Below are 21,141 nucleotides of genomic sequence, written 5' to 3'. Positions count from 1 at the left end.
GTGATTCGAACCCCCACCTCTGCCTCTCGACTGCCCCTGCCTGGGCTTGGGAAACCTGGCAGTATCCCAGCCCTCGTGCTTCCTTCGGATGGCACGGCAGCTAGACACCGTGTGTTACAGCTGAACGATTATTGGGATCTGATTAGACGAATGAAATAACTGTAGGGAAATTATTCCATACGTCAACAGTCTGATCAAAGGCATCCATGGCTAGCATAGAAAAACTCATTGTAGGGGTAGGTGATACAGAATCTGTAACACGACTAGCTAATAACCCTCCAAATCTAGAGGAAAGCCTGTCGACCAATCATCGGTATTTCACAGTGTGCAATTGAAGGTCAACGCGAGCGAACGTCATTCATTCAGAAAGCTTGTCTGTTTTCGTCAGCACACAAACTGCTAAAGAGCAAAATGGGTGCCGAGCAAATCAGTCAGGCGAATTCGAAAAGTCAATGCGAGATTTGGAACGCCATACACTGAGAAAAAGCATTGAGTCTGCCCGATAAAATGGAGCAAACCGAAGACTTTTGTTGGTCGATTTCCCGGGTCAGGACACCGTATATCAGAAGCATTCGAAACAGCGGACAGTAAGCATTCGTCTTAAAGGTTTGGAGAAACACAGTGACGAAAGGCATAAACAGCTGTTGTGAAAGCTTCACTGACTGTTTAGACCTGCTCGACTGAAATTGTTCTATCTTATGATTAACTCTGCAGCAGTTTGAGTTGACCAACGAGCTACAAGTAGCCCAGAAAGGGGGCTGCATGAATCTCCTATCTGAGAAGTCCACACTCAACATGTGATCAGGTGATGTGAATCTCGTGATTGAACGGTGGGTGGCGTTATAGGTTAATCGAACTGTTTTGTTCAGTCACTTGTATTGATTGTTTGGCCGAAGCGCTCCTATTCTGTAAATAGCCATTGAAGTCTAGGTCATCAAACGCCAAGTTTGTCTTCTTCACAGGAAAATGTCGGTAGCTCAGGTAGCGTAGCTGGTGGTCGTCGGCTTTTTCGCTGAGCTGGGCAATTCAATTGCACAACCACCAACCCACCGCTACGCACTACTACGCTCCCCAATAACGCACTGGTGATGTCACCCCGATTGGTGATGAAACGTTTGCAATCAAATTGCCCAGCTCAGCGAACAAGCCAACGACCGCCAAGTTCGTCATTAGATCGTACGGATCTTCGGGAACTGTTCTGTAAACCGTAAACCTAACTGGTCGATTGAGGTGAGACCTTGTGGAAATCACTTGGTTCTGAAAAACTCAATTCATTTAAAAACAGGATACCGCAGAATAAAACGACGCAAAAACATCGATGTAAATTTCTGACCACAGTGTAACACAACAGCCCGCATTTCCCGCCCGTGGAGGTAAGGAGTGAAATCACATTGAAACGTTTTATATCGTGTTGTTGAGCAATATGCATACAAGCGAAAAAGCACACTACCAAAGTAGGCTCGCCTCACCTTGTCCTGATAGTCGAATAGCTGTGAGCCTGTATCAAGCCGCAAACAAGGCTTGAACAGGATAGATGTTTCACTGTCGTCAGTGGGGTTCACACATCCTACCTCGGCCTGGATTTCACCTTTGGTTGTCCAGACAAAAAGCTGGTTACCACCTTGTCCATGACAGGTAGAGAGACCTAGTGGACTGTGTTGCTTTTGACCGAGAGTATCCAAACACAGTCCACTTGATTCGTGACGAAACTAGGTGTGCAAAATAATGATAGTAGTAGTAATAATAATAGTCGTTATTTTCTGTACAAGTAGTAAATTATAAGCGATTTGTGTGATTGTTTTTGTGGCCCGGTATGTAAGCCCAATATACTACTATGCTATACTACTGTTATATCAAACTGGTGATCCCGCTCCAGTGCCTGGCGTCGGAAAAAGACTCACCGATAAGGAACACAACAGTTTTATTGCAACAAGCGAATGCAAGAGTTACAACGGCCCCGTGCTACTTAAAGAGCACTTTTTGACACTGATCCAGGCTGTCTGATAGGCGTTTGATGAACACCCATCAACATCGATCGTGCTTCGATGAAATCCCTAAACGCTGATCACATTCGTCCGTGCTTCTGTGGCTGCCCGAAAACGCATATCGGCTCTTGATGAATTGCTAGAATGATTGACTGTCCTGGATGCTTGCCGGCTTCCTTATTGAGATTTTGGTGGAGTTTTAGGGTTTCAGTAGGTGACTGAAGCCATACCAACGTAATCTTGAGGCATCGTCTACAGATGGTAAACGAAATCCGCCGGAAATCGGCCACGCGTTAAGTGAAGCGATCTCATCCTTGGAATGATTAGGGTAAGCCAGCACCGAGTCCCTTCCTCTTCCACTTTTACCCTTTTCTTCACAACAAGGAATAATTAGGCCAGAACATGAGGACGACCGTTCAAACGAGAGTGGTGTGATTATGAACAAAATATCTATCCCGCAAAACCCCAAAACTGCAACCAAAAGTTGCCCAGTGGGTTTCAAGCGTATGTCACGCTACCTGACTGGCGGGTCAATTGACCGTCACAACCAGGACAGTTACTGGGTCGTCGTTCGATTAGTCGGACACACCAATCACATCGATCAAGTGTGAACACGTTCGCCCATTCAGATGTGATAATTCGCGTTGGTGGAGTAGTGGTAACATGCTCAACTCGCATGTCACATGTCCGGGGTTCAAATCCAGGCACGGCCATTGGGTATGCACTGCTGATTTGCTCTAATAAGAGCGAAACTCAAGTCTCTTTAGTGTGGACTCACCGGAATAATTACACCAGAACTGGAGGATGTCCGTTCAAACGAGAGTGGTGTGACTATGAATATGACTATATGAATATAAATCATGGTTGTTGAATACTGATGTAATGGTGTCCATGACAATATTGGATTACATCCGCCATTGGTCCCGGTCAACAGCTACAAGTGGGTGCTAAATACCATCCGGCCGACCAGGGTGCTAAGAGCACACGTTGGGCTGTTACACCACCAATCGGATGAACGGCATCACAGACCTCTGTGGTTTCGACACAACGTCAAAGAACAGTGCACTAGAGTGATGGACACAGTAGGACTTTTTGGAAACGAATACGGAAGGGTAAGGCAAANGTCAATTGACCGTCACAACCAGGACAGTTACTGGGTCGTCGTTCGATTAGTCGGACACACCAATCACATCGATCAAGTGTGAACACGTTCGCCCATTCAGATGTGATAATTCGCGTTGGTGGAGTAGTGGTAACATGCTCAACTCGCATGTCACATGTCCGGGGTTCAAATCCAGGCACGGCCATTGGGTATGCACTGCTGATTTGCTCTAATAAGAGCGAAACTCAAGTCTCTTTAGTGTGGACTCACCGGAATAATTACACCAGAACTGGAGGATGTCCGTTCAAACGAGAGTGGTGTGACTATGAATATGACTATATGAATATAAATCATGGTTGTTGAATACTGATGTAATGGTGTCCATGACAATATTGGATTACATCCGCCATTGGTCCCGGTCAACAGCTACAAGTGGGTGCTAAATACCATCCGGCCGACCAGGGTGCTAAGAGCACACGTTGGGCTGTTACACCACCAATCGGATGAACGGCATCACAGACCTCTGTGGTTTCGACACAACGTCAAAGAACAGTGCACTAGAGTGATGGACACAGTAGGACTTTTTGGAAACGAATACGGAAGGGTAAGGCAAACAAGTCACTTCAGATGAGTACTTCACGGAGGTTATGAAACTGAACAATTAGACGGGCCGAAGCCCAACCAACAGGTTAGATACGGACCTTGTCACTAATCGCACGTTGGTGAATTCGGATACTTCAACAGATTTGAGAGGTGCGTACTGTTGACGATCCTCAGCAAGAATAAGACAGCTGTCTAATGCTTCCGAGCAGACCCATTTCCAGGTGTACTTCAATTACATTATCAGAGCCCCCCCCTTCTTCCCCCGAAATATCCACATCATCTACAAACTATCGCTATCTGTTATGGATTCGCTACAATTTTATGAGGTGGCACATGGAATATCCCAAGTGTTTGACCACCAGTTTGTTATGAATGTATGCAGTTACATTTCAGCAGACCGAAAAATTAACAGTTCCATGAACGATGCGCCATTAGGTGCCCGGTGAGACTCTCCGTTCGGCAGAGTAATTGGCATCGTCCATTAGCGTACTTCCCAAAAGCACATAGTTTATAAAAGCTTGCAAAAGATAAATCCCGCATTGGATGGCATAGAAATGGATCATTTGCTTACAGCACGCACCCAAACACACTTTTTATGGGTAGCTTGCGATAAACGGTAATAGAAGTTTGCCTTCACACCACTTCGAAGTGACTATCGTCTGAAAGGAGGTAGATCGACTTCATAGATATTTCGTGAAAACGGTACGAAAGAAAGGCGATGGGCAGTCCGACAATATGTCACTACCATCTTGATTCTACCTCTAGTAGTCTGACGTTGCACCATACTGTCGCAGAAATGCAAGAGTCTCTCGTGAAAACCAAATTGATTTGCAAATGAGTGTATTTCTCAAAAACAGTCCAATTTGGGTTCGAGTAGAACATAAGGTTGACGGAAACTCGGGAACTGCGCCTAACTGAGGAGTCCCAAGAAGGGCAAAACCGGTCGTGGGCTGTCGAATAGTCTTCAGCAAACTTGAGAGTAGTTTCCTTTATGAAAACATACTGCGATATCTCGAATATCGTGCCAACTGAATCATGAGGTGGCCTATGTGCAGCACATTCAGTTGTAGAATAGCATAAACGAGAGATTCAGTTTAGCTCTCATGAAAACCAAATGAGTGTACTTCTCGAACAAGACAACCCCTTAAAGAAGCCGGAGCACCTTCGTCAGAATTCGAGTCACTACCAACCTAGGCAGCCTATGACTGTCTCTGAAAAGGAACAGGGCAGTCTCGTCATCGATATATGCACGACCCCCGTGCCACCGCGTCGTCATGACAGTGGTAATGTGTCACTCTATAGTTTGAATGAAGGGTTGGTGGGATCCAGAAAGAGTGGAACAGCTAGCTGAAAAAGCCATCAACGGATCTGTAACCACACTGGTGTGTTGATCAGAGGTCTTGTTAACCCAGTGCATCCCAACCATATCTATGTTCCAAAGTGTTATTGATGACTTCTCAAATGAAGCAAATGAGTGAATTGGTTTAGTCACGAAAATTGTGTTATATCAAATACTGGTACGGGTATATCCCAACTGCTAAAATGCTGACTTTGAACTATCAATGAACTTTTATCTACCGACTTGTCGGAGAAGAACAAGTTCACCAATCTGATCGTCTTTGAAAAGGACAAAGATACTAACCTCACCAATGCCATGAAAGTCGATAGGAAACACAGATTCAACATCGACATTTTCCAGGTACCATCGAAAGCTCTTGCATTTGAGCCGTTTTCGTAAAGCTTGACGCTCAGATATGTCACCATAATCGGTGCGCATTGCGTCTACAAAAACGAAAAACATAACACTGGTAAGAAATTCATAGCGATAAACGTGTTGAGATTTTGGAGACCACTAAAAGCATGAAGAGCTGGGGTGTAAAGCAATCAGAGATTCCATTAAGAGAACTTGTGAAGTAGGGGGTAGTGTCAATGGCATACGCGAGTTCGATGACACCGCGCGTATCAACACCCTTCAACAGGAGGAGCAGCAGGTAAGAATGAATCAACGGCTCTCATTCAGAGCCACGGAGTTTGTGGTAAGCGTATGTTAGACAACCGTCTGGCAAGGATGAAGGTATACTTTGAGAATAAAGGCGAGTTGGAATGATACTTGTTTTACTTCTTCACACAGCAACACATTTGTCCAAGGTTTCCCTCCACTGAGCCCGATTCGTGGAGCAAAAGACCAAATGGGAACCACACGACAGTATAGTGGAGAGTACAGGAGAGAAGGTACCCCCCAGAGAATCCAACAGTCTCTCTGAGCACATTTTATCTATCGAAAAGAGGTCAAATAGCTTCCCTCCCTATTCTGACCCTGCCCATCACATAGGGTAGCAGGTGGATTCAGATACACATCCCGGTCTGACAATCCTGAAGCCATTAAATATGAGAGTTTTGGTAGCTGTTAGGCGGAATTCCACACAGGTACAATTTACCGCTTGCAGTTGGGCGCTGAAAAGCCTATGGCACACAAAACTGGCCAAAAGTTCGGGACACTTGCCGGTTCCGCATCAAGGCGAGCTCTGATTGGTCGCGACCAAGTATTCACAGAATGCCGGTTACCAATGGCGCATCCAGGCGTCAGAAATTACAGAATGTTGTCGCGCCATTAACTTTACATACGACGCGCTGTACAAGTGTGCTTGACCTGGTTCTGGGCGCTAATATACGTTGCGCGCCTCTGACGGTTGATTTTTGACGGAGACGCTAGCTTTGGAGACTCAGACCGAGAACTAAGCTGAGGCGAAAACCGTTATCACAGTAGTCTTCAAACAAACACAACCACGTTGGCCGGATTGCAAAGCATAGTGATAAGGTTTCGGTATTCGGGCCTGAGATGGCACAGAAAGTATGACTGCGGTTCGACTTCAAACCTGACTTATCCGATGATCCTTATGGCAACTCATGTTCACCAGTGCACATTCATAGTTTTCAGGAGTCGCTACGGTAGTATTAGAGATGTAGTGTGCTCAATTCTGAGTTTGACTGGTGAATCACTGGTGGGCATGTTCTTGTAAGTTCTGGGATTCCGAAATCCCAGACGTAGGTCCCATGCATGCGGCGGTGTCAGCCTGCGCTGCAAAGCAATGCACAACTGCATCATCCTTGTTAAAGCTCTGGGACACTAAAAACTCAACCGTCAGGATAATTACTCGAGCACTGCGTCATTTAGCCATCAGAGGAGAGACAGTTGAACACAGATCGACAGCTAGACATGATAGGACGTCACTATGGTCCAATTACATCGTACACTTAGCGTGATTCTATTGTTCATTAAGAGCACGAGTGGCGACTTCCGATCTGTCGGTTCATTTCGGTTATAGAGGGTGGGCAGCGAAAAGACTTTGAGGTCACTCGGACTGGACGAACACCTAATTAGATGCTTGAAAGAAGGACGGGCTTCGAAACTATAGAAGGCGTCAGCATTCACATTCATCCGAATCAAGCCATTTCTGGCGTGTCGATGCTCACTCCGCGTTATGAAGACTGAAACGAACTTGGGGATAACTCTACTACAGCCATGTTTAGTTCACTTCTCTCGAGTGGCTAGAGCACGAATTTACTGACCGGAATGTCTGTGGTTCGAACCCGACCTCTGCCTCTCGACTTCTCCTGCCTAGGCTTGGATAAGCTGGCAATATCCCAGCCCTCGTGCTTCTTTCGGGTGGCATGGCAGCTAGGGACAAGCAAATGGAATGACTTTTTTCTCCCATTACACGGTGGTTGCGCTTACTCTGAGTTATGATATACACTAGTGGGCGAAACAGCAAACCAAGGGGCAGCATAAAGGCTGTGCGATCACAACAGTTTTCAAGTGCTAATCGCGTCTTCCGAGTGGACTTAACCTACAACGATGAAGTACAGAAGTATCGACCTTGATGAGATGGCGCGCACTTGACGACGGTGCAGTCTGACGAAAAACCGTTGTGAGCGACATGAAAATTAAACGAAAAAAAAACAAGCAAATGAAGACTCCAAAGTAAATAGATGAAAAGGGGTCCCCAACAAACCTGGACTGGACTTCAAATAGAACACCTTGTGATCGTCCATCCAAACGAGAGCTGTACGCATGGAGTTCCGTGACAGGACGTGGGAGACACCACCTGGCCAACTATATGGGGACACCTTGCGAAACACGTGACCAACACGGCTGCAAGGGAGGATGAGCAGTTCGCCACCACACTGCCATACACGTAGCGACATTTCCACGTTCTCTCCACCCCACACGACCATGCCTTCATCGTAGGTGCCTAACTGTGAGGAAATAACAGATAGACTGAGGTATAAAGGGGACTAATACCAAGTCCTCGCCCAGTCAGTGTGTGTGACCAAAGTCAAGAGAGCTGATATCAATAGCTGAGTGAAGTAAAATGCGCCTAGGAGTGTCGCGTGATGGAATTGCAAATCACACCGTTGATGTGATGACACACGGCTAATGACAGACGCATTAAATTTTCACTTTGATGCCAAATACAACCAATTAATAGTTTGCATCTGGACTACTATCGATTGAAGAGACGGCGTGAACTGCAACTCCCCACTGAAAGAAACTTGCACAACCTGTGCGAGCAATTTCATTTGACTCGGTGACCTATGGACGCTTGTGCCTCTTCCCGTGGATCCATCAAACTGCAATATCACACAGACCTGTGATGTATTAGTCAGGGAGATTAGCCGAAATGGAATCATCACTGGGGGACTATTCTGCTCTCCAGAAGCTTGCCTACAAACAGTGGTGTCCACCAGGGGTGTCCACTCTATGGGGCAGTGAGGCGAACTCTGGAAGAGATCTGAAACTCCAGTGTTGACACCTCCTCGAACGAGAAAGTTGTCCACCTGCAATATCCAGAAGACGTTGAAAGTAAAATGGGCATAGTTGCTGGAGAAGTTGAGAAAGATCAGAAAGTGCTTTGCAACCATGAAATGCCAAACCATGCTGCGAATGTCATCTTTGAACATGGCTCAACTATTCGACGAGAGATGCTGGAAGTTGTGCAGTTTGGCGAAGTGATAGGTGAAGTCAAACCACAAGGAAACCAACTGCCAGCAGAAAATGACTAAGTTAGAATAAAAAGGATGAAATAGCTATTGGGCTTGTGGCTTCTTTCGATCCAGAAGAGTTTCAGAACAGCATATAAGAAAAGCTTCAGTTCTAACGCTCAAGCAAGTTACATCCGATTGTTCCACAGGAGTTCTCTAATCTGAGTAAGTCGGCAAACAAAGAACACAAACGCGGAACAGACAGCCTAAAGGCGAACGATGAATTCGAACACACACAATGGAAATGATCAACATGTACCTCCTCGAAATACGCCTTCGAGATGGAGAATAATCCGCCAGCCATTGTTGGGGTTCTCAACGGAATATTGGGATCTCCGTGTGTCCGAGCCCGCTCACGTTCAGTGGCCTGGCCCCAATGAAACGAAAGCCTCCAGTCGAAGTAGCCCCATGTGTTTGGCGCACCTGGCAGAAGGCAAACATGGAATGGTCATGAGAGGACTCAGTGCCGTTGTGAGCTTAGTCTGTACCACTGATAAAACTCAGCCACGTGTAGTCTATCTCCTCGGACGATTGTCATGTGCTTGAAACGGATATAAAACCGTTCTACACAAGACTTCTTTTTTAATATCACTGTTTCCAGGAAAAATTGGCTTCCAGTTGCGTTTTCTGATCTCGGCTTGTTCATGGACGCAAACTATTAAGGTATAGACAAAGTAGACGGGATCCAGGCATGCAGTTTTGTTGCCAAAACGACTATCAACCAAGCGAAATCGGTAAAGAATACCAAACAAACGATGATTCAAAATCAGAAAAAGATGTCATTCAAGAACCGGAAGAGAAAGGACTTCGTGCCGTTGGAGAACATTTGAAAAAGACCAATTCCGCGTTCCAGCAAAGACCCGAACCTACCAGGCACAAACTCGAAAGTCGACTCCTGGATAACGTCGATGCTGGGCGAGACGACACGGTGCGAGTCCAGCGCAATTTGATGTAGCAGCGGTTCCAGCCATCCTGTGGTGGCTTCACAGTGAGCGTCCAAAAAAGTCAACGTCTTCCCTTTGGCCACACCAGCGCCCCGAAGGCGAGCTCGCACCAAACCACTCCGATTGCCCATCCGTTCCACGTGACAAGGGACGGAAAGTTGGGAGACGAATCCATCGAGTGGGTCACCAAGCTGTTCTGAAGTGTCCAATTTAGAGTAAAAACGCGACTGTCAGTAGAGTCATCTAACAAAAACCGACATCGACTTTCGCTTTAGGGAACAACATAAACAACCTAGCAATACAACCATCCCTAAATAAGACACCACTGTGAAAAAGATACTTGATCCTTCTTTGGGAGAGTATGCACCTGTCTAGCATCAAAAATTGACTTCTCTTCAAGGGGTTTCCGTTTGGGGATCGCTGTGTAGAAGGGAATCAAATCATAGATAAAACATTAATGTGAAAGTCCAACTGGTTCCACCACACACAGACAACTATAAAGCAGATCTCCGTGGATCCACGGATTCACAGTATGAAAAAGCCAAACAAACAGGTCAGAAAAGATAATCGTTCAGCTGTAACACCATTTCGGTGCTGCCGAAAAAAGCACGAGGGCTAAGATACTACCAGACAGGACAAGTCGAGATGTAAAGGTCGGGTTCGACCCACAGATCTGTCGATTAGTAGATTCGCGCTCTAATCACTGAGCCATCTCATACTATCCTCGGAACACGTCGATGCCGGTAGTAAACTTCCTCTGATCAGCTCGGGTAATTGCAAACAAGAATTTGAGGATGTTGGAGAAACGATTGCCCAAGAAGGGCTGTGGAATGTATCTGCCCTCACTTCTCCGGAGAGACTAATACCCAATAGAATAACATGAGGCTATCGATGCTGACCATTCCAGGGTAGCACAGTACCACCATCATCAGGAACAGTCACAAAACTAAATGTTAACTTCCGTTTCCCTGTTTTTACGGTTAGCTTATAGAGTAGGAATCGCAGCATCTGGACCACCAACCTCTAATGTTCCCCCATCCGTTCGGCTACAGTTCAATTCTAACACTAGAGAAGTGTCCGGACTTTCAAACCGCCCACTATGCTTGCTGAAGCAACAGTAATTTGGCGCTAGAAACAGAACCTACGGTATGCCTGGTATGGTTGGACCGATCGTTCGAATTCCGACGAAGACCGGAACCTCTAGCGCCGCACTTTGTGAGTCTCGACAAAATCCGAGCAACTAGCGCAGTTTCCGGGTCATCCCATCCGCATACAGGGATGGCATGGGGAACAATCGGTTGTGGAACAGAAAAGACTCAATTTTTCCGTCACTCGGGTACGACAAAGCGATGATGCAACTGAGCTAGGCCATCGAAATTTTGGTGGTTGGAGATTCGGGAGTATTCAACAGCTACGAGAGACTGGGCGGCAATGTGATGCGTCATTTTAGGGATGCCACTTGGACCACAAACGAATCAGGGGCGGATGCAGACAGATGAACACATGTGATGAAAGACGCCCAAGTTCGCCAACCGAGCAATCGCTCGTTTTCGGTCGGCTGAACCCGTAGCCAGGACGTGACAATCGGCTCTTCCCATGGCACAGGAAGGACGGAAAGCATCCGTTTGCGACAGCATGAGTCAAACTCTCCCGGTGACTGCGGTTTCAGACTAAACCGTCAGTCGGACCGCAGATAACAATAAGCTCAGACGTTCCCGGTTTTAAACCCTTTCGGATTAACTCCGTTCCTCATCTTCACAAAATAGTCAGCAATTACCGTTAAAACAGTCGAGGCAGAAAGTGCTTGAGGAAAATTCGGAGAACTGTTGGTCACTTTCAGTGAGAAACAATTCTTTGTAATTTGGTTCAGAAAATAAAGTGATGTATGAGGAATCTGTCAAAGAAGATCAGGCAAAGAAAAATGATGGTCTTGAGGATTTGATAGTTTTCATGGTTCATTCATTTTTTTCAATGTTGCGTACAAAATTTCATCCACAGGAGAGCCTTAGACAGATAAATAAGAAAGGTATCATGACTAGGCAACACGAAGCACAGCGAAACGAAAAGTTACAAGTCAGCGAACATGAGTTTGTCGACTTCGAACGAGTTCTTGGAAGTTGAATTGTTGAGCAGTCAACAGGATCTTTGGTTATAACCACATAGATGGCAAGGATATCTGGTACCATTCCAACGCATCTGAGGAAATGCATCAAGACTGGAATAGGAGATGCTGATATTTCTTGACCAGCCTGGAAGATTAAATACATCTGCGTGTTTTGGTGTGTTAACAACGTTCAAGATATTGGTTCGAGACACAAGCGACATGGAGCCCGAGAGCAAAGAATTCTATTCTATCAGTTGAACAATCTTGAAGATGGGCTGAACTTGAGGAGATCATCTAGGGCTATCAGTGACGGCTGCCCCGGTTACTTCATCATGGAAGATTCGGAAAGGAAGAGTCTTCGAAAGATCCGACGTCTTACAACATCGGGACATTCAGAGGATAACTTTGAGAAAACTTGATGAGAATATCGAACCTGATCACCAAATTCGTGTAGCACCAGGAGCTGAGCAATGACTAGCGATGTAACGGTGATACTACTGATGAGGGGGGCATGCGAGTAGTATGCTTTCTCGTAAGTCCGCTTTATGTCTCTTGAAAAGTGCGATCTATTACGGAATTTGTGGAGTCGCTCTGTGGCATTTGCTTGCAATTGAGTAATAGTCAATAAATACCCAGGAAAGTTCAGGAAGACGCGTTCAAGGAGAAGATGGATATTCAGTTTTGTAAACGAGATGCACATGAGAGTTTTGCTCCCCTGTCCAGTAGTCTCTAACTGTTCAGTTGGCATTTCCTAATAAAAACAACTCCGCAGCGAAGGCCTTCTTCCTTTCACCGATATATTCAGACTGCATCCAAAAATCGAAGATGTTCAGGACAATAGCCATACGTTTTCCACGGGGTTCTAAACGCTTTGGTACACTAACCACCACACTATTCGTCGCCCGATTCTGTGGTGAGGGCGTTAACACATTTAGACAGACAAGCCTTGGTAACACCAGGTGCATTGGAATAAATGAAGTCCCTGTGAAACATGTCAAGACAAACGGTATTTCAGTTTGACAGAGGGAACACGAGGCACTTTTTAAGGTCATCAGCTGTCATTCTAACATAAACTATACCAGTATGTTTATCTCTAGCAGTCCGACTAACGTAGCAGAATGGAACCGTACACCGATTGAATGTGTCTACGTAAACAATCTGAAATCAGTCTCTCTACGCCGCAATGAGGCCGACAACCTCCCTGTGATTTTCGTCTGAATTCGGATCCACTACGGCTTTAAAAGCGACTACTGGGCACTTGTACGCGTTCCTTTGTCGACAAACCTATCGTCTATCGATCATTACAGTTGTGTAGAAGGTCGCCCCTCCAGCAATAAACTAAAGACCGAGGCGAGAACAGCTACTGATGTTGTTACCAGCCGCTCAGTTCAAGAGAAGGCAGACACACTCGACCTAATATCCATCCAGCGACTGTTGACTTGCACACGACAAGCAAGAGGTTGAGGACATCCACGGCATCCGGTACTTTATGACATGGACTTGCGAGTAAGTAGCTGTGATGACTGTGCATTAGATTTACAGACGCCGTCATAAGATAACGTATGCAGCTGACGGTATGGTAGCCGCTAGTCGAGTACACTGAGGACATCACCTCGGCCCACGGGGACACGCAGCTTGCTGACAATCGATCGCAGCAACCCATAGAACGGTCCTTCTCTACCGGGGAGCCTCGGAAGAGAAAGCGGGGGACACGAAAGCAGTGCTTACATCCACAGTAATACAAAAAAAGAACATCCGTGTACTACGAGAACGGGAAGTATCGATACACTTGAGATAACTGAGATGAGAGGACAACCGTGCGCGTTTGGGAGAGGTGCATGTGAACAGAATGGTATCACATACACAGAAAATGTCATATATGTGTTTTTCCCTATGTAAAAACATGCTGGAGAAATTCCATCCTCGATTTTCCACTGTACATGCTGCAGTGTATATTCGCCTTTTACTGTTTCGAGCAGCCCTTGATGGTTCAAGACGAACTACTGGGCTATGTCTGAGCTACTGTTGTGAGGACACTGTCCGTTTTGTGGAACGATCGCCGACAACCAAGTGGACTGGCAACAGAAAGTCGATTAAGTAGCAACTTCCATCCACAACCCACTACGAAGAGAGGATGAACAGCTTTCAGTAGCTGGGGATATTAGATATTCAAGTTGTTCTTAGGAGAATCAATATGGTTTGCTTCTAATTTGGTCCATTAATGGAGTAAGCTCCGTAAAGTTGACGGAGGCCTGAAGTTCAAAACGTCAACAAACCTTTCAGTCTATGCGGTTTGGTTGCAGTCTTTGAATGTGTGGTCGCCAGCCTCAAAAAAAATCTTTCAGCTGTAACCCCCTTTCAGTGCCTAGGTGCCATGCCACCCGAAGGAAGCACGAGGGCTGGGATACTGTCAGGTTGCCCAAGCCTAGACAGGGGAAGTCGAGAGGTAGAGGTCGGGTTCGAACCGCGAACCTTCCGGTCAGTAAATTCGCGCTCTAACCACTTGAGCCATCTCGCCCCTCACTATCATCCACTTTAGTGAAAAACCCTCCTATCGACAAATTTCACGGATTCAATGACGAGCCTAAAGTGGACGAGCTTTTGTTTAAGCTGCCTCGGTAGTAATAAAACTTAGTGAAGTGGTCAGCTGGGCTGATTCCATAATATTTTGTCAACAATCGCTCTTGGACTGTTATGGCGCGGTGCAGTTTTACCGAATTGTACGGGCCCTCCAAAACTAGAGTATTTTTAGAACGGCCTTGAATTCGGGCGGGGTTGCACATGCCACCATCAAAATCAAAGCGGTCGTATTCAGAGAAAAGCACTGTGTTGTTCACCTATCATATCTAGTCATTTGCAGTTATATATTGCTGAGTGTAATCACCCGCACGAAATGTTGAAGCATCCACACACCCATGAATTTGGCCAGCTTAGGGGGCTATAGAATAGAACGACCAAGTTCCTGTATGGTGGAGGACACTGTCGGTTCCAGTGGCAAACTGGATCACGATTTGTGAGAAAGAAAAAAGAAAGCGTTCAGCTGCAGCACCCTTCCGGTGCCTAGCTGCCACGCCACCCGAAGGAAGCACGAGGGCTAGGATACTGCCCGGTTGCCCAAGCCTAGACAGGGGAAGTCGAGTGGCGGAGGTCGGAATCGAACCACGAACGTTCCGGTCAGTAAATTCGCGATCTAACCACTTGGGCCATTTCGCCCCCCGATTTGTGAAGTCTTGTCTCAGGAAACAGTTATTCTAAAGTAAGCAGGAAGAGGGATTCTTAAGTATCTCCGTCCATAACCTATTGAACTAATTAATCTCTTACGACAATAACCGAATGACACGCCCCTGATTTGCTCAGATCGAAGCACGAAAATGCACTCGTCTGCCATATACAAAAAGCATTCTGTAGGACGTTGAAATCTTATGAAATGGATGAAGATTCGACCGGTCGGTGCAAGAAAAAGTTCATGAGTGACACCCACGATCCGAGACGTTGGTTACCGCGCACCGAATTTAGTACAAGACATCGGAACCATGGGTGACAACCAGAAAATGATCAATCAAACACATTATGTCAAACGCTAGACAACTGACAGTGGTCGAGCCATAATGGTGTCTGGTTTTACCATGATTTGAATCGATCACACTGTACACAAAAGTTTCTCGCTCTCGCTCATTAGCAAAGCTTATTAAGTCCACTACCAAACTGGTCACATTTTTCAACGTGAAAGGTTCAGTTCGGAGCAGTTCACATATTCTAATTAGCCCCTCGTTAATTCACACTGAACAATCTTCAGTTGAAAACAGAGAAAAACACGACTCACTTAATTGCAACCAGTTACTTGCCACCGATTACCACCGAGAAGGCGATGCAACTAAGATAAGTGTGTAACGATCCGCAGATTGGCATCAAGACTGGTAGATAAACAAAGTCGGCCCCATTTCATACAGGACCCAAAACCTGAAAAAAACTACCAATTACGGTTGAAGAGTAAACACGTGATCGGTCGCTCAGATAATTAATTCGCAACAGGCGTCAACAGCGAAAGACTCGGCAGAATCTTCTGAGACCATGTGGAAGAGAGCTTGATTGACAAGAACATTTCAAGATCAATGACAAGCAGGCCCTAGAAGTGTCCAAAATGGATGTGAAAGTTAGCTTCACCTTAAAAAACTCCAAGCAGAGCGCTGAATAGCTGCAATAGAATATGCACCGCATTCTACCGTACCCTCAGCGACCACAGTTGGCATTTTGTTCGTAAATTAGTAGACGGAGTCCACGCCAATTCGAGATCCGGCTAGACAAAGTTCGCAAAATTTCAACCGAATTCCATAAGCAAGGATAATAAGTGCCAATCGGTATTTGATGTGGTTGCCCTCACTAGGTATAACCACTAGACTGTCATTACACTGCCATATAGCTTTGGAAACTCAACTGTGACCACTAATACAAGGGTTTTATTCGTGTACAGACAATATGGTTCGCCACTCCTCACACATCTCTTTGAGTAGTATTCGGATCTATTCGACTTTGAACGGTTCAACATCCGATTCGCCGTGTGACGGTTGGCGTAGGCCGAGGTCTGTTCCAAGTTGCCAAATGCGTCGATCGCAACACCGATCAAAAACGGATGTTCGCTGCTTAGTTTACCTAGGTCTAAGATTGCCTTGAGTTGTTTGCAATGATTTTTGGTTGGAGGATAGCTGACCGAACGCGTATGACTGTAAGCGGACTGTGTTTTCAACTTGTGAAGCGTGAATGCCACTCGCGATCTTGCGTAGCCTGGTAACCTCACAGAGGGACATGTGATTTTGTGGATACACACTGACACAGTCACGTATAGTGATAAGGCGATCTCTTGGTGCCTAGCTGCCATGCCACCTGAAGGATGCACATGGACTGGGGTAATGCCAGGTTGTCCAAGCCTAGACAGGAGAAGTCGAGAGGCATAGGCTGAGTTCGAACCACGGACCCTCCAGTAAAAAAAAACTGTTCAGCTGTTACACCTTTTCGGTGCCTAGCTGCCATGCCGCCCGAAGGAAGCACATGGACTGGAGTAATGCCAGGTTGTCCAAGCCTAGACAGGAGAAGTCGAGAGGCATAGGCTGAGTTCGAACCACGGACCCTCCAGTAAAAAACCAGTAACTGTCTACTGGAATTTGCATAGCCACTAACAAGCCGTCTATCCATAGGCTTCCGAACATCAACTTCTAGAATGCCAACAGTTAGTCGTGCCAGTGCAAGCTCGTCAGTTCCAAAAAACCGCCGATCTGTCGTACCGAACACTACAATCAAGCAGCTGGCCACGCAGTGCAAACGGTTTCGGCGTGTGACGGATGAAAGTTGCAATATACGAACCTAGGCGTCAGAGTACCATCCACCGTGAAAAGTCTGGTGCACCTCACTTGGAGTACAACCCAGCAGGACAGAAATTCGGTGCTGAACTGCGCAAGACACTGGGACAGCAGATCGCCTTTGGAAAATCGTGTAAGACACCCTAAAATGATACGGCTTGGCAAGCTGTGATCACAATGCTCTGGTAACAAATGTTACAACACAGTTTAACTCACTATCTGTACTCGCATCATCGACAAGTATGATTTCCTCCAGCAAATTCCGCGGCGTTCGTCTAATGACTGAATTTATAGTTCGGAGAAGGGTTGTCCAGGCCTCATTATGAAAGACGATTATGATGCTGGTTTTCCACGCTTCCAGTGACTGGTCAGGTTCAATATCAAGGCATCTGAAAACAGAGACAGACTGGGTAGAACAAACATAGCGCAGCACGCCCAACGTGAGTCACAAACTCAGTGGGGATGCCCAAAATATAATTCATAACGACAAAAAGGTGACCTTGGAATCCTGTGAAGAGCTTGAATGCAACTATACAAGGGAGACTGTATCGATAACAGATGGTTCTAATCTTACGTGGTGGGTGTGAACAGGATGGTTGAGAAAACAAAGTCGTTTTCACAGTCGATGAAATCCAAAAGCGTAGACATGCATTTCATTGGCAAGTAAATAGTCAGTGGTTGGAACCAGAGACTTAGCTGATGTCCAGATGGGTAGCAGAGAAAGAACACCGCCTATAAGACAAACATTTTTATTGATGTGCTGCTTCAAATGTTTATGCCTGCCTCTGAAAACTCGGGGATTGAAATGCTCCCGGCACGTTCGCTCACAAACATCGAGTATGCTCTCCTTGGTTCTGATCGTTCCAAAATGCAAACCACTTTACACGACCTAAATAACTCTGCCGCATGGTTTGGCTTCACACCTGCAAAGTGTAAAGTACTGCTACAAGACTTGGTGGGATTCGGTTGATCAAAACCTCATGTTAGCATGTGAACCGGTCGATAGTGTAGATAAATTTGTTAACCTGGGCAGTTGTATAAGTTTCGGTAAGCTGACTGGAGATGAGATAACTTATCGAATCGGGGAGACCATGGCAGTTTTCTCCAACCTCCGACATCTATGGCGCCAACATGATGCCAGTTTGTCTGTCAATGCGGCGGTACGATCGATACTGCTATGTGGATCAAAAGTGTGGCCTCTACGCGCAGAGAACATACAGAAGATGTCAGTGTTTGACCATTATTGTCTTCAAATCAGTGATCAGGTTTGGGGGGAACATCGGGCTAGTAATGCTAAGGTACACCAGATGGTCCAAGGAAAAAGGAACTCTCCCGCGACAGATGAATTGCTCATAGGATGCGCTGGTTAGGATGAGTATTCCGCATGCCAGAAGACCGCCTGCCTCAAGAGATCTTTTATCCCATCCCTGTGCTGAGTGGAAGCGACCGAGAGGTGGACAGTGTATGGTCTGGTACAACATTAACCAGTAAACTTAATCAGGTGAGCAACTGCCGCCTCACTGGATGGGGACCGCGGGACTCAAATCACCAATGGTTATTGACATTGGCGGAAATGGCCCAATCGCGCGCGCAGTTAGTGGCGCTCGTACATCAAACCTATCGGCTTCAATGCATGGCTGTCCGATTCTCGAACTAACTGAACAAGCCATCGTCTCCAGTAGTTAGGGCGCGAATTCACGGACCGGAAGACCCGTGGTTCGAACCCGATCTCTGCCTCTTGAATTCCCGTCTAAGCTTGGGCAACCTGGCAATATCCCAGGCCGCGTGCTTCCCTCGGTTGGCACGGCAGCTAGATACGAAAGGATGTTACAACTGAATGATTAACCGAAAATTTCTCCAAGGCTTGGCCGTATTCCCCGCACTTGCTGGAACCAATGTGCATACGGTACACGGTTAATAACTAATAAATTGATTGCGTGATTGTGCTTTGCTGGATAAAGAGGAATTATTCAGATTAAACGCAGATAAAGTTCTGTCTGTTGTGGTTACGTCAAAAACTTAGTTGTCGCTTTCCGCAGAAAAGTGCTAAATGAGGCAGATTTACGACCGCCCGGTCTGGAAACTCCACATAATTCTTTACCTTACTGAGCAGTTACAGAAGCAGTCTGCTTGGACGCACCAGCTAGTCACATGACTGTCAGGATCGCCCGCACTGTCGTTATTTTGAATGAAAAGTGGACACGCACGGGCTGTCGTGCGTATCGAACGAAAATAGTCGTATAGTTCCGGCACACCATATAATTACTCTGGTCAAGCAAGAATATCTGTGGTAAACTTTGGAAATCTGGCTCATCAAATAAATGAGCATACCCAAGACTACTGTCACAAAAACACACTAGTGCTCCGGACAGGAATATAGTAATATTGAAAAAGAAACCATACCTAGACCTTGTCCAAGAGTTCCCCTGAAAACTCTTCAGCAACCTTGTGAGTAGTTTCCTTTATGAAAATATACTGCGATATCTTGAATATCGTGCCAAATGAAACATGAGGCGGCCTATGTACAGCACATCATAAACGACAGATTCATCTGAGTCTCTCGTGAAAACCAAATTGATTTGCAAAAGAGTGAGTGTATTTCTGTCAACACTTTCTTGACAGAGCATGTCTGATGAAAAATCTTTGACGTCAACTACCGACTTCGCCCGTATTGAGATTCATCAGGCGAGCGTCTTATCCGGATTCTCACGAAACTTGTAGTTAAACACCAAATGGTAAGTGATGAAACGCATTCAATGGCAAATGAAATCGAGAAACACGAGAGACTCAGTGAATTTCTCGTTTATGCCACTCCACGACTGAATGTGCTACACGATGTGACACACCATGTTGGCACGAGAGATCGAAGTACGGTGCCCTGACAAAAGATACAACTCAAGAATACCATAATTGACAGGCTTAGTTGAACTACTCAAATGAGCTAGCAACAATGGAATTCGTGAATCAGTATGCCTCGTCACCACCTACAGCTTGATATTCAAGTAATGGAAATTCGGGGACCACACATAGCTGACTAGTCCAAAAAAGAGGTAGTGAGCTATCAGAAAATGTTCAGCAACCTTGTGTTCTGTCCAGAAAACACTGTGACAACTTGGATATGGTGCCAGCCGAAACGAGGCATCACATTCAGTCGGAGAATACCATAAACGAGAAGTCCATTTAGGTCTTTCGCTAGTATGAGTATGCTGTTCTACAGTATTTTTAATGACAGTAATAAAAGATGTTTTTGTAGAGTGCTGAAACGCAAGCGACCGACAAACAAAGTCTGCACGTTCACAATGCGCTCCTATGCGGCAAAGATGTAGTCACGGTGTGTGCTCAGCCACAGTTGTCTTTACCTGGTACCGTTATAAAAAAAAACACTGACTGAGGCAGGAATGAGGCCGTGATCGACAGTGAGCGATTCCGGTGAATAGCTTCGCGATTGATGCACAGGTTGATCAACTATCCGGTTCGTCCATGATGACCGTCTGATAATGTTTCACTCACCTCGAATCCCGATAATTTGGCAGTTCACGGTACGGACCAATCAGGTCACTGGCAACAAGGTCAAACTGGTGCTGGGCAAACTTGGCTTTCGATTCACCCGTCAGACTGGCGGGAACATGAACTGGGCGTCCCATGTGGCCGAAACCACCGTCTTTGCCTGGGATTTCGAAAAAAAGGTGCAGTTAGGAAAAGGAATAACAACCCACCTGAGGGCAGGACCTTTCCAACAAGATTCCGAGACTTTTTCAACCAAGTGGAAGGCGTTGAATGCTCTGTTCAAATGTAAAACGGCAAATCAGATGAACGGTTATTTAGTGAAACCATAAGGTAGCAGACGTAGTCAATAGAAGGCATTCAGAAAATTCAAACATCATTTTGAGCAGAAGGTGCTATCATAAGTTATTATTTTCTGCCAAATCTCATCACACATTTGTTTTCAGGAACCAATTTGGCGAGGGATACTCAGTACGGGAAGAGCATATTTATTAGTTGAACT

The 21,141-nt window shown here is 45.9% G+C and overlaps 1 protein-coding gene across 1 annotated transcript in view; it reads right to left on the bottom strand.

Moving 5' to 3' along the window:
• T265_03502 (hypothetical protein) overlaps window positions 1-20,802 on the bottom strand; it is a gene marked incomplete at both ends in the record, with an annotated part of 25,630 nt that extends 4,828 nt beyond the window's left edge. Inside the window, 7 exons of the mRNA XM_009168002.1 lie at window positions 1,470-1,709; window positions 5,333-5,472; window positions 7,704-7,947; window positions 8,993-9,156; window positions 9,604-9,873; window positions 17,352-17,524; window positions 20,646-20,802. Of these exons, the coding sequence (XP_009166266.1) occupies window positions 1,470-1,709; window positions 5,333-5,472; window positions 7,704-7,947; window positions 8,993-9,156; window positions 9,604-9,873; window positions 17,352-17,524; window positions 20,646-20,779 (1,365 nt within the window). The remainder of the gene's footprint in view (window positions 1-1,469; window positions 1,710-5,332; window positions 5,473-7,703; window positions 7,948-8,992; window positions 9,157-9,603; window positions 9,874-17,351; window positions 17,525-20,645) is intronic.
• Window positions 20,803-21,141: the final 339 nt, after the last annotated feature.

Source organism: Opisthorchis viverrini (genome assembly GCF_000715545.1).
Source record: "Opisthorchis viverrini unplaced genomic scaffold opera_v5_50, whole genome shotgun sequence".
NCBI classification, from domain to species: Eukaryota; Metazoa; Platyhelminthes; class Trematoda; order Opisthorchiida; family Opisthorchiidae; genus Opisthorchis; species Opisthorchis viverrini.
Note: the sequence above shows the minus strand (reverse complement) of the source record. Positions and strands in the feature narration are given on the sequence as shown.